A 13,878-nucleotide genomic window follows, 5' to 3' on the forward strand; every position below is an offset into this window, starting at 1 on the left:
AACAAGGCTCATTATACACGGATTGTTTAGAAGGCCTTACAAAGTGCAACAAATACCACATTCATATACATGGGCTTTTACCTAAATTAAGATATAACATGTGCGTTGTACATATGTAACCAATTTTTATTATGTGTGGTATTGGAATCCTTCTTGGTTACTACCATTTTGACCTGTTGCACATTCTCCACTTATCAAGCAAGATGGGATGTACAGGTGTGGAAATGACTGGTCCGAGAGTTCACAAACGGTTTACTGTTATATGTTATGTTCATGCTAGTTATCAGATATAAAAACTTGCAAGGGAAAAAGAAAAAAAAAAAAAAGACTTGGTCTAGCCATACTCTCGAAGGAATAATCCCTAGTGAAAGCTACTTGTTCGTTAAGGCCGAATAAGGACTGAAACAACTGAATGGGCATCTTGGGAAGGAAGCGTCCATCAGATTCTGGATCTCTGCTGCCAGATGTAAAAGAAGATTTGCCCAAGAAACCCTACATGAAAAGAAGGCAGATTCAAAACCAAACCACCTTAGATACTGTTCTTGTATACATTTTTGGGAGCTTGCCATTTCCCATCTCTGGTCATCATCAATAACCTAACAACAGTGGTAAGTGTATGTTCAACCCTGTATCATTGTCAGATAACAAGACAGGGCCATATTCATGAATATCATTGTAATATTTTGGTATGCTTTCAAAAAGATCACACCAAATAAGGTTACATTTAAAGTGATAAAAAAACATTCCATCCTGGTCCACAGTGAAATAGCATACCTACATATACAATTTGCAGGATTCTTAGGATTAAAAAAATGGCCACATGCTCATAAAGTAATCCAACCTCTATCCACGGTAACAGTGCACATGGACAGATTACCTTGTTGGGGTATTGTTTTCGGACAGCCGATGATACCTCCTGTTAGAATACCCCAAAATCTAATCACAATCTAACTGCCAACTTGGCCAACAATTTCCAGACAGGCTCCTATAACAGTTAATTGAACAAATGACTTTTGCCTAATGGAGCAGTGCTGGCAAGGCCACTTACACTGCTCAAATTTCAGCCGTGCCAGAAGGAATTGCATAAAATTCAAGCAGCGTATGGCCACCTTAAAAATGGCGCTGCGCAGCTGACAATTTTATAGCATGACTGTAAAGCTTCCCATAGACTTCAGCCAGCACGCTAAACAAAAAGAAAACTAATACATTCCTCCATCCACTCAACTGAGGTGTACAGAAGAACCCTTCTTCGCCCCCCACCCACCAACCACCGGGACATTAAATTCTGACAGCGTGGCTGCACCCATTTATAAAGAAAAATTGTAAGCAACTAGTATTCATAGAAATAAGATTTCTAGATCTACGAAACTGCTGGTTAGCTATGGCCCACTAGGGTAAGAATCATGTGGAAGTTGCAGTAATCAGGGCTCTATTGCATTGCAAAGTGTTTTGACGTTATCAAGATTGATTATTGTAGTAGAGAGCATAGTGATGACCTCATCTTTAACATGCTGTTCCTTCGATATCCAATCCGTTTTCACCAAGCTCGATTGCTTTAACTCTAGTTAAAGTCAATGGTCAGGGCCTGCTATAATTCTTGAACTACAAAAAAAATGACTGAACAGAAATACTCAGATTTTTTCAGATATGACAGTTTGTATGTGGGTGTGTGTACCTGTGCATTTAGCAGTTTGTCAACACTAAGGCCCCTTTCACACGAATGTTCCAATCAGGTCCACCTGTCTTTATCCAGGCAGACCTGATTGGAACCTCCATTCTCCTCTATGGAGTGGTGTGACATTGTGTTCATTTATACCCACCTACATCCAATCCAGTTTGTTCCCCTTCCATCCAGCGGATCAGATGGCAGTCAGGTGCAAATGGACAGGTGGTCTGTTTACATCCACCCAGTATGTGTCCATGTCCACTCTGCGGACACAGACCTGAGCAAGCGTATCACAAGCGAAGTCAGCCCCATGTGAAAGAACTGGCTGACGTCTATGGGAAACTTCAGAGCTGTACTCCAGGTCTATGGGAAGCTTCAGAGCTGTACTCCAGCAAAGCAAAAGTTTAAAGTCCTCCCTTACAGTAGGGCTTGTGCCCTTATTGCAAGGGTCCACTGCTCATTTATGTCTGGGGGGGGGCAGGAAAAACAACTCGCTTCTCCCACAGGCTCTTCTGCAAAGCTAGACTGGACCCCGCAGACTCTTCTCCACTGCACTCCAGAAGTCGGATGTCTCTGATGGCATCGAGGACAATGTAGGGCCCATAGCCCTACACGGAACACAAGGACATTAAGGGACAGTCCAACGCCAAAGCATCAGCAGAGGATTGGGTAAGTAAAAGTGCTTTTACCTTCCCCTAGACTAAATGTTCACTTAGTCCCCTAACCCTTTTACTGAGTTGGGCTAATGACAGATGTTATGGAGATGTTATGTTCTACTCTTGCCATATGTATTCACAAGGGGTGTGTCTGAGATCTGGCCAAGGTCCGACACAATGACATGATCTATGTAGACTTCCCACTATATGCAGCCCTCACTTTACATACACCCCTAGCAACTCCTCCCCTTGGTATATTAATGCTAATAAATCCTAGCACCATTTTTTCCCCGTATAACTATTTAGTATTCATATCACTAAGTTAGGAAACAAGGCATCAACACATTTATACTTACTCTCCCATTGCAGAAAAAGAACATGCAATGAAGAATCCAAGGGAATAACAGAAGTGTACAGATCACAAGGAAGTAGGGGACTATTAAAACCAGGGATTTACAGGCAGACAACAGCTTTCTGTATGCTTTCTGCCTCTTTTGTCTCCAAACTATTTGGGCAGAATGATATGAGCTCTACAACCAGGGAGGAGGCATTACCATTTAACCAGTCCACTGCTGCCTCCAGATAGAGCAGCAAAGCCATTCAGCTCCATCCTGCAGGCCTAGCAGGTTGCTAAGAGAAGCTCACTTGATGGTATGGCGTATTTCACTGCAACAACCATGACAAAGGTAATATGAAGGTTAATGCTTATGAGCTGACGACAAAGTAGAAACATCTGCATTTCAGCATCTCTAAGGCTGGCCATACACTATACAATTTTCTGTCCAATTTCTTACCAATTTCCATTAGATTTAACTTCAATTATGTAGTGCAAGGGCCTGCCGAATTGGATACAATTGAAAGCGTTGTTTAGGTTTGACCTCATATTATATGGTTTTTGGTAAATCTAAGGCAAAATTCTCAAGAAAATTGTATAATGTATAGCCCGCCTAAAGGATCAGTGTTTCAATGTTAATGAGTCAGAATTACAGTTCCAGAAACAAGGATCTTCTGAAATACAAGCGATATTCTCACGTATAAAACAGAACTGATGCCTATTGTATTACACGCCTATACACAACAATAATAACTGTTTAAACAATGGCGCAGGCCATCACACAAATGACCTTCACTAATCTAGGAAGAGCTGACTGATGTCATAAAATAACCTAAAAGTAGTCAAGAATAATTGTAATTGGATTTTGTATCTTAAGTAATTGCAAATATGTAAATATAAAGAAACGATTACATTGCACAACATACAAAAATTGCAATTACCAAAATTTTAGGCTGATTTTAAGAACGTTAGCACAAAACAACTCATTTGCAACTAAATGTGTTCTGCCCAAAGCCCAGGTTTGTTTTTGATCATAAAGAATGATACAGCAAAGGATTGTGGGATGTTGTCATGGTATCGATTTGGCCCATACCTTCAGGATTAGGTTCAGGGTCTGGCGTAAGCGAAATGTCGTCAAGTTCACGCAAGCAGAGCCATTCGCCATCCATAGAGACGCGGAATTTGCAAAGGTATATGGTTTCCATTGCAGCCTGGGTTATCTTGTCTGTGGTAGGGGTCGGCATGTCGCTCTGAGGGGTAAGAGCCGTCATGATGGCTCAGGTGGTATAACAACCACTCAAAAATATCAGAAATGAGAAGAAAATCAAAAAGGTGTCTTGAAGAGTCCAGAGATCCTTCTGGTGACTTACAGAGAAAGCTGCACAGTTAGCATGCAAGAGATAAAAAGGAATATCTCAAATGTTCTCTAGGACTGTTTTCAGTTCTGCAATACAGGAAAGATGCTCTTCCTCCCTGGCTTGCTTTGGATTCCTGTGTCTGCCTCTTCCGCCCCCCTGCTGCTCTGCTGCCAATCGTCATGCGTCAAAGCTGCTCGCTAAAGCACAAAACTCCAGAAAAGAAGGCTCTCCTTTGTTCTAGTCAGACAGGCAATCAGTGACAAATGTAAAGCAATCATCCACTAGGATCTGAATGGCCGCTATATAGAGGCAGTTATGGGAATCCAAGTGTTCCAAAGAGGGCATCAGGTCTGCACAGCCCAGGCACTTGTGATCTTGTAGGATTGGTTGTGCGCAGTAAGCAGGGTGTTGACCAAAATGGCTGACTAATGAAGAGAAGAGAAAATTCACACTCATGTGACCAGGGATGCTCAGAACGTAAGCAAGTCCCAGAATGCTGTCTGGATGCTGCTGATGCAGGGAGAGCAATTAAAATGATCTCTCCTTCGGTACCCAACCCTACTGCCTGCTCCTGTGACAACCATCCCCTCCCCGATCAGACTCCACCTTGCTTCAGACTCGACTAGCAAACTGAGAATCCGATCAAACACAATAAAAGGCTATTGTCATTAATCCTGTCACCCAGAAGACTAGGGAAACCCGTGTGACACAGCTAAAGTAATTATTTACACAGAGAAGATAGAAAGAAAAACAAATTATAGACATCTTCCTACTCTTAGAATAATCTCCAAGCCATCTGTTTTTCTCTCTCTTTTTTCGTGGCTGAAGTCCCAAAATATGTTTTTTTTTCTTCTACTTTTATCTCCTAGATTGTAAGCTCGTAAGAGTAGGGCCCTCTTACCCCTCGTACGCTGTCTGTCTTTGTTGTACTGTGCCATGTATTGTCCCCCCCCTATTGTACAGCGCTGAGCAAACCCTTTGGCGCTATATAAACTCGTAGTAATAATAATAATAATAATTACTATGAATTGGCGGAAATACAACAAAAAAAAAAATACAATTTTTGCATTATGATTTGTACAAAGTCCTAATGTAGAAAAAGTATTATAGAAATCATAAATCTTGCAATAAAATCGATGCTATGGGCCAATTTCTCTAAATAATTCTTGTGTGGCTGTTCAGATTCACAATAATTCTTTTAAAACGAAAGTGAACCTTTAAGGCTCATTCACACCATGGTACAGAGATGTCAGTTTTTCTGCACACGTTCTGCAAAGGAACAACAAAATCAATTGTTCTCCCCCACAGTTACTACCTTTTGTACCACTAGCCCCTCCCTCTTAGATTGTAAGCTCCAAGGAGCAGGGCCGTCCTAACCTTCTTGTATTGAACTGTATTTTCTCTCGTTATATTGTAAAGCGCTGAGCAAACTGTTGGCGCTATATAAATCCTGTATAATAATAATGTGTTCTGTTCACACCACAACACTGGCATCATGTGCATATTCTTTTTGCACAGGAATCTACAACATGCATAAAATCATTGGCGCACGCATGAAAACTGATGTCTCTGCAAGGGAAATCTGTGCATCAGTTTTTCTGTACATTTGGTGTGAACGAGGCCTTAATGTCTGCATATTAGGAAAAGTAACATTAACCACTTACCATCCCTCCCTATAGCAGATTTACTGCTGTGCAAAATCATGTATATAATTGTGAATTTGGCACTTCCACCATAAGGGGCGCACAAGCTGCCAAAGAGACACTTCTGCTATGATTGGACACAGCAGAAGCCGATCAACAGGTGCCGGCCAATGGATGAGTGCCAGCACCCGTTGATCATCGAGGAGAGTGACAGGATACAGCTCTGCCTATGTAAACAAGGCAGCATTGTGCTCTATCAGCAGCAAATTGACAGATTTGCTTTCCCTGCAAAGCAGGGAAGAAAATCTAGCAGACGGCTACACCTTACCGTGTACACAAAACACATAGCTAGGCACACAGTTAACCCTTTGATTGCCCTAGATGTTTAACCCCTTCCCAGCGAGAAGGGGTCCTGTCCACTTGCATTACCGTATACACAAAACACATAGCTAGGCACACAGTTAACCTTTTGATTGCCCTAGATGTTTAACACCTTCCCAGCGAGAAGGGGTCCTGTACACTTGCATTACCGTGTACACAAAACACATAGCTAGGCAAACAGTTAACCCTTTAATTGCCCTAGATGTTTAACGCCTTCCCAGCTAGCTAATACTGATCAAAAAAATTCCAGTATATATACACAATAGTTTGTAAACGCCATTCCTTTTGCGCAAACCAATCAATATATGCTTACTGAGATTTTTTTTTTACCAAACATATGTAGCAGAATAGATTTTGGCCTAAATTTAAGAAGAAATTTGATTTTTGACTGTGTACATTCAGCCGCTACATCAGCCCCCACTTCTATAGGCTGCCTACGTGCAGCTCCGAGGTGGATGTAGGCGCAGCAGACAGCTGCTCAGCACAGAGGATGGGTCTTAGCGTCCATCTAAAGAGCCCAAAGGCATCATTCACACAGGCATATGTGTATTTTCTGCATGGAATGCAGGTTCTTAAAGGTGGAGTTAGCAGAAAATCATTCAAAACATACATGCCTAAGGTACTTGCGTTTAGATGCGTACAGTGTTAAGACACTTACAATATTTCTAATGGCTTATGCGTGCATATGTTTACGTGCGTTTATGTGCATACACATGTCAAATCTGCAGATATTTGTGGCCATGGAGGCTGATGTATCCTACATTTTTTTGTACTTAGCTAAACGCAGTGCAAAGTTTTGCTTGTAGATGTAGGTATGTGTGTGCGCGCGTGTATGGTTACAGTAATTACTAGATGCGTCCAATTCTGTATATAGCCTGTATATGATGTGTTATTGGCCTCTATATGACGTACTTTTTCATGAAAGTGCATAAAAGATTTATTTTTAATGCACTGCACCTAAAATACACAGGTGTGAATGGGGCCTTAAACAAAAAGGGCTTTCACCTAAGTGATATTCTTATTTTAAAACACAGTGTTAGGTCCTATTATAATAATAGTGAATATTTTGACAAATTGATAAATTATTTTAAATTATTCTGAATAAATAAATGTTATGTATTTCCAAATTGATGAATTATTTTAAATTATTGTGAATAAATAAACCGTATATATTTACGAATTGATAAATTATTTCAAATTATTCTGAATAAATAAATGTTTTATATTTACGAATTGATAAATTATTTCAAATTATGCTGAATAAATAAATGTTTTATATTTACGATCTGATAAATTATTCTGAATAAATAAATGTCATATAGTCTAAACATTTAAAAAAAAAATATAAAAACAAAATCCCCTCAGCTAAACCCCCTCATTAGACGTGTACTGATTTTTAAAACTTGAGTCAATATTTTCAATAACATCGTAGGAGCACCTTCTTTATTATATAGTAAAATAATGTGGAGCCGCCAGATGTTCACTCATTACGTGATGAATTCCTAATGGGAAGTATTGTTGTATTCATTGATTGGTCACGTAACGAGTGACAGGTAGGAGGAGCATCTTTGACAGTTTCATTTCCAATATATGTACATCTTTGCTTTTAGCTAATCCTTGGGGACTGTGCTGTAAATGTTTGTAAAAGACACACTTTTCCTGGATGGGTAACTAGTAGGGAGTTCAAAGGTGCCCTCTCATAGTTAACACTTTAATGGAAACCCTGTTAATATTTTTTTACAAAATTAGAAGAGTGGTGTTCAGGTTTAAAGTGGTTTTAAACCCTTACATATACCCAGTGAAGTGTCTAACCTCAGGTGATATACAGAGATTATACAAATCCTCCTACATAAATTGAACCTGTTTATCTACAGCTGTCTGTCCCCTACATCCATAAAGTGCAGAATTTAAACATGATCTCTTAGCTCTGAAAAGCAGGGGATGGGTAGCTGATGTTACAGTCAGCGAGGACAGCTCTGAGAGCGGATTGGAGGGAAGGGGCACACCCCCCTTCACACAGCGCACCACAACAAAGCTGAGGCTGTCAGTCACAGGCTGTGCCCTTTCCAGTCACCTTTTTTCTCTTGCTGTCAAGAAAACCAGTCAGAAGTGACTCATGCTGATAGCAAAGGAATGAAGCAGCAGACAGAAATGACACTTAGTGCTCTGTACTAAGAGAAGTACACACCATAGAGGGATGTGCTTTGCTCATATTTCATGTCTTAGGTTTACAACCACTTTAAGGGCTAATTCCCACCAGTGGGTACATGTTAAGGTGAGCAGCCCATTGGCGAGAACCGAAGCAACAGGAAAAAAGCAAACTGCCCAGTCTTTGTGTTGGGACTGCCCAATGGGGCTAGAGTGAACGAACCCTAAATATGAGTTAACATCACCAATAAGCTCCTTGTACTCCTTTGAATATCAGCAATACCAATATTAGAGGAAGTTTCAGCACTCTTAGCCGGTGGAGGACCTATTGCTTTGGATAGTGCCATTTGTTTAAAACTATGAGCATGCTAACAGGAGTGGAAAACACAGAGATGACTCATTAGTGAACTGCTACTCCTCTGTCGTCCAGTCAGTAGGCTAGGAGTAGGTTCTTGACCACACAATACTACCCAAAAGGGATTACAAATCCTTGCACCATAGAGCCTGTAGTTCATCAACTCTTTTAGCTGGTGTGATAACAGAAAAGTAATTTTAAGCATCAAAGCCTTGGTAAACAGTCCAAAATCATATCAAAAAGGAGTGCTTAAAAAGTAACTCCACTTTGATGAAAAAAAAAAAAATTAGCAAATAAAATAAATAATAATTTAGCATATACAGTTGCAACACAGGTCATATTGTAATTGAAAAGGAAAGGTAATTTTAAATATTCAATTTACAGCGCTGTAGTTTTCTGTAAAATGCAACGCAATATGGCTACATGGAGGTGTTCTGTACACAGACGGTGTACAGAACACCTCCCAGATATGTCATTTCCTGCTTGTGTGATTGGCTTACTGAATTTTCCACAAGTCCGCACTAAGATACAAATCAGATGTTTGATATTCCCTGCAACAAACATTTAATTTTTGGTGAGTTACTTCCAAAGGAAATCACATCTAAAGGAATGCAGACCCTGCAGTTTTTTTCATTAGAGCCCTGCAGGTGCAGCAGCTGATTGATGATTATACAGGTGCGATTTGTCAGATGTCTTGCAAATCGCACCTGAAATCGGCGGTTCACCCGACTTCACTGTAAGTCGCACAATTTCAAAGTCGGGCTTGATATGACCGGGGTGATAACATTTTTAAATATCACTGCAGACATCTGATGCAGGAAAATCGCTGTCAACCTAGTGCCGTTTCTATGCTCAGCAGCATTTGCTCTCTGAAGCGTTCTAGGTGGTTCTGTTTCAGGTTGGGTACGTATTGGGTTAGTCGAGTTACAAAAGTTACCATTATATGCTGTGCCTGGGCCTTATAGTAGGCTTACAGAGCAAAACACTGCTAGACTGTGGGTAGGGTGAAGAGCATTGTTATTATTATACAGGATTTATATAGCACCAACACTTTGCTCAGCACTTTACAATATAGCATGTCCCCTGCATCTGAAGTCAGCATCAATATCTAACAGCTTTATTCAAATTATCAGTGGGGATACTGTAACCAATACAGGCACTCTATATTTGGGAACATTTTGAAAATAGTTTCCAGATCTACTGTTATGAAAAAGAAAACCATTAAATATGCCTAATGGTTTTCAAATACTACAAATCTTTATGGCCTCTTCAAATGCAAAGGAGCATTAATACATTTAAAAAGAAGTCTAGCAAAGCGGATCAGTTCATTAACCTGAAAATTTAGGACTGAAAAAAAAAAAAAATCTTTAACCACTTGCCCTCCAGAGGATTTACCCCCCCCCCCCCCCCCCTCCTGACCAGGCCATTTCTTGCAATACAGAGTTGCATTACTTTAACTGACAGTTGTGCGGTCATGCAACGCTGCACCCAAATTCAATTTACGTTTTTTTTTCCTCACAAATAGAGCTTTCTTTCAGTGGTATTTGATCACCTTTGCTGTTTTTATTTTTTGTGCTATAAACAAAAAAAGACCGACAAATTTGAGAAAAAAAATACAATATTTTTTACTTTTTGCTATTAAACATGTCCAGTAAAAAAAAAAAAAAAAATCAAATTTCATTATAAAATAGGCCAAAATGTATTCTGCTACATGTCTTTGCTAAAAAAAAATCCCAATATGTGTAAATTAATTGGTTTGCGTGAAATTTTACAGCGTTTACAAATGGCGGTATAGATAATGGGATTTTTTTTTTTTTACTAGTATAGCGGGACTGCAGCAGGCAATCTGTCGCTGGGGGGAACTGACTTGGTGTCACTGACATCCCCAGTGACACAATACAGTGATCAGTGCGATTAAAAAGCACTGACACTGTACTAATGGCACTGGGCAGGAAGGGGTTAACATCTGGGGCGATCAAAGGGTTAACTTTGTGCTGTTTCACTATGTTGGCTGTATGCGGTGTTTCACTGTAAGCACACTGCTTTGTATGGCTCTGCAGGAGCTGACAAGGGAGAGACCCGGTGATTGACAGCCGAGGCCGCGAATGGTGGTGCAGGCAGGGCGCACATGCGCCCCCTACCTGGAACTGCAAAATCACGTATATATACATATGTTGTTGCACACCCGTGCCGCTCTGTAGCAGTATTTCTGCTATAGGGCAGTGCAAAACCGGTTAAAATCAGTAAAGTGCTTGAACCAAACCAACGGCTAACTAGGAATTAGCTATGTTTGCATAGCTACAGAATCTCACAGAAGTGAGTACACCCCTCACATTTTTGTAAATATATTATTATATCTTTTCATGTGACAACTCTGAGGAAATGACACTTTGCTACAATGTAAAGTAGTGAGTGTACAGCTGGTATAACAGTGTAAATTTGCTGTCCCCTCAAAATAACTCAACACACAGCCATTAATGTCTAAACCACTGGCAACAAAAGTGAGTACACCCCTAAGTGAAAATGTCCAAATTGGGCCCAAAGTGTCAATATTTTGTGTGGCCACCATTATTTTCCAGCACTGCCTTAACCCTCTTGGGCATGGAGTTCACCAGAGCTTCACAGGTTGCCACTGGAGTCCTCTTCCACTCCTCCATGACAACATCACGGAGCTGGTGGATGTTAGAAACATCCTCCACCACCTTCCATTTGAGGATGCCCCACAGATGCTCAATAGGGTTTAGGTCTGGAGACATACTTGGCCAGTCCATCACCTTTACCTTCAGCTTCTTTAGCAAGGAAGTGGTCGTCTTGGAGGTGTGTTTGGGATTGTTATGTTGGAATACTGCCCTGCGGCCCAGTCTTCTAAGGGAGGAGATCATGCTCTGCTTCAGTATGTCATAGTACATGTTGGCATTCATGGTTCCTTCAATGAATAGCTCCCGAGTGCCGGCAGCACTCATGCAGCCCCAGACCATGACACTTCCACCACCATGCTTGACTGTACGCAAGACACACCTGTTTTTGTACTCCTCACCTGGTTGCCGCCACACACGCTTGACACCATCTGAACCTAATGAGTTTATCTCATCAGACCACAGGACATGGTTCCAGTAATCCATGTCCTTAGTCTGCTTGTCTTCAGCAAACTGTTTGCGGGCTTTCTTATGCATCATCTTTAGAAGAGGCTTCTTTCTGGGATGACAGCCATGCAGACCAATTTGATGCAGTGTGCGGCGTATGGTCTGAGCACTGACAGGCTGACCCCCCACCCCTTCAACCTCTGCAGCAATGCTGGCAGCACTCATAAGTCTATTTCCCAAAGACAACCTCTGGATATGATGCTGAGCATGTGCAAACTTCTTTGGTCAACCATGGCAAGCCCTGTTCTGAGTGGAACCTGTCCTGTTAAACTGCTGTATGGTCTTGGCCACCGTGCTGCAGCTCAGTTTCAGGATCTTGCAATCTTCTTATAGCCTAGGCCATCTTTATGTAGAACACCTCTTTTTTTCAGATTCTCAGCGAGTTCTTTGCCATGAGGTGCCATGTTGAACTTCCAGTGACCAGTATGAGAGAGAGAGAGAGATCAATAACACCACATTTAACACACCTGCTCCCCATTCACACTTGAGACCTTGTAACACTAACGAGTCACATGACACCGGGGAGGGAAAATGGCTAATTGGGCCCAATGTGGCCATTTTCACTTAGGGGTGTACTCACTTTTGTTGCCAGCGGTGTAGACATGAATGGCTGTGTGTTGAGTTATTTTGAGTAAATTTACACTGTTATACAAGCTGTACACTCACTACTTTACATTTTAGCAAAATTTAATTTCTACAGTGTTGTCACATAAAAAGATAGAATAAAATATTTACAAAAATGTGAGGGGTGGACTCACTTCTGGGAGATGCTGTAGATTGTGGCTTGACCAACCAACTAGTCTGCTGCAGAGGTTCATTGGAAATGTAAATATTCTGTCCCCTTGAGAAAACCAACTCAGCATCCAAACCCCCTGGTCAGCCTTGAGCTCAGGTTTCTATATTAATGTGTCCTAGCAGATTATTCTTTTCAAAAGCAGAACATCAGACCTATTAAGGGTTTAAAATTGCCTTCATCTGAAAGAGTGTGAAAAGCCATACATCCTTTTCTCCTATCCTCCCCCACTTGTCAATGCCTGTAACCTGCTGTTCATATACCAATAAGTGTCCTTGTACCTTTGCTTTCTTTTCTGTACAGTACATTGTATAACATCCCGGTCACATCAAGCCGACTTTGAAATCGTGCGACTTACAGTGAAGTCGCACGATTTCAAAGTCGGGGGACATGACGATTTAAGGTGCGATTTGCAAGACATCTGACACAGATGTCTATGCGAAAACACATGTCTATGCGAAAAGTAGCACATGTACTACTTTAGAAATTGGTTCGGCTCTGACCAAGTCAGAACCGCACCGATTTGACCACTGTAATTGCGGACCATAGAGTGCGACTTGGCATACGATTTGCAAGTCGCATGGCATGCAAATCGCATGAGAAGTCGCACCCAGTGCAACCGGGATGTTATTTTCATCTACTTATCTATTCATAAATATATACAAATTCCTTTGAGGTTTTCTGTGGCTAAGCCTTCCTCACGATACAAGGATACATACATTAGGTGTGTACACAGGCCCAAGCTTTGAAAGATCTTTGTTGCCAGCCAGATCCCCCTCCTTCCCCAGCATCAGCTCAGTCCTTTATGATTATCAGTTGAGAGAGTTCAATCAAGCAATGCACAGTGCTTCATTTTAATTTAGCGCTGAATATGAGAAAGCAGGCTTTGCGGGGGATTATGAACATATATGTTATGAACCATCACATGACCACCTTGGTCCAAACAAACTATTTGAAGTCACAAGAAAGCGGTAGAAAGTTCTGGTGACCTGGGGGCCCCAAGGGATTCCCTTAATTTGCAGATATTTTTCTCACTTCCTGTTTTGGCTGTGGGACAGGAAGTGAAGGGAAATCTCCCCAATGGGATAGACAGGGGTTATAACCCTCACTCACTCTATACAAAATTAAACAAGAAGTTTTGGGTATAGTTCTACTTTAATCAAAAATAGGGCAGCCTTGCTACAAAGTTTGTAATGTAAAGGAAAAAAAAAATAGAAATTGAAGAGCCACACCACTGCTAAAAGGTCCAGATACAATTTAATTCCAATAAAAGTCAGGGGGACAATCCAAAGAGTGGTCAACGTTTTGGGGGTCCAATATGCCCCCTTCGTCAGGGCTTGATTGAAAACAATATACCACTTCCCAACCACCCTATAGCAGATATACTGCTACAGGGCGGCA

The 13,878-nt window shown here is 41.1% G+C and overlaps 1 protein-coding gene across 4 annotated transcripts in view; it reads right to left on the reverse strand.

Annotated features, from left to right (window-relative positions):
* RUFY3 (RUN and FYVE domain containing 3) overlaps positions 1 to 13,878 on the reverse strand; it is a 123,767-nt gene that overhangs the window by 82,471 nt on the left and 27,418 nt on the right. The window contains exon 1 of one of the 4 annotated variants that reach the window (XM_089652301.1): positions 3,750 to 4,533. The exons of the other annotated variants lie outside the window; for them this stretch is intronic. Within the exon in view, the coding sequence (XP_089508427.1) occupies positions 3,750 to 3,927 (178 nt within the window). The 5' untranslated portion in view covers positions 3,928 to 4,533. Of the gene's footprint in view, positions 1 to 3,749; positions 4,534 to 13,878 lie in introns of those variants that run through there. 4 annotated transcript variants of the gene reach the window in all.

The sequence above is a fragment of the Staurois parvus genome, unplaced genomic scaffold (genome assembly GCF_062004578.1).
Source record: "Staurois parvus isolate SC_StPar_1 unplaced genomic scaffold, SC_StPar_1.0 ptg000679l, whole genome shotgun sequence".
In the NCBI taxonomy this organism is placed as follows: domain Eukaryota; kingdom Metazoa; phylum Chordata; class Amphibia; order Anura; family Ranidae; genus Staurois; species Staurois parvus.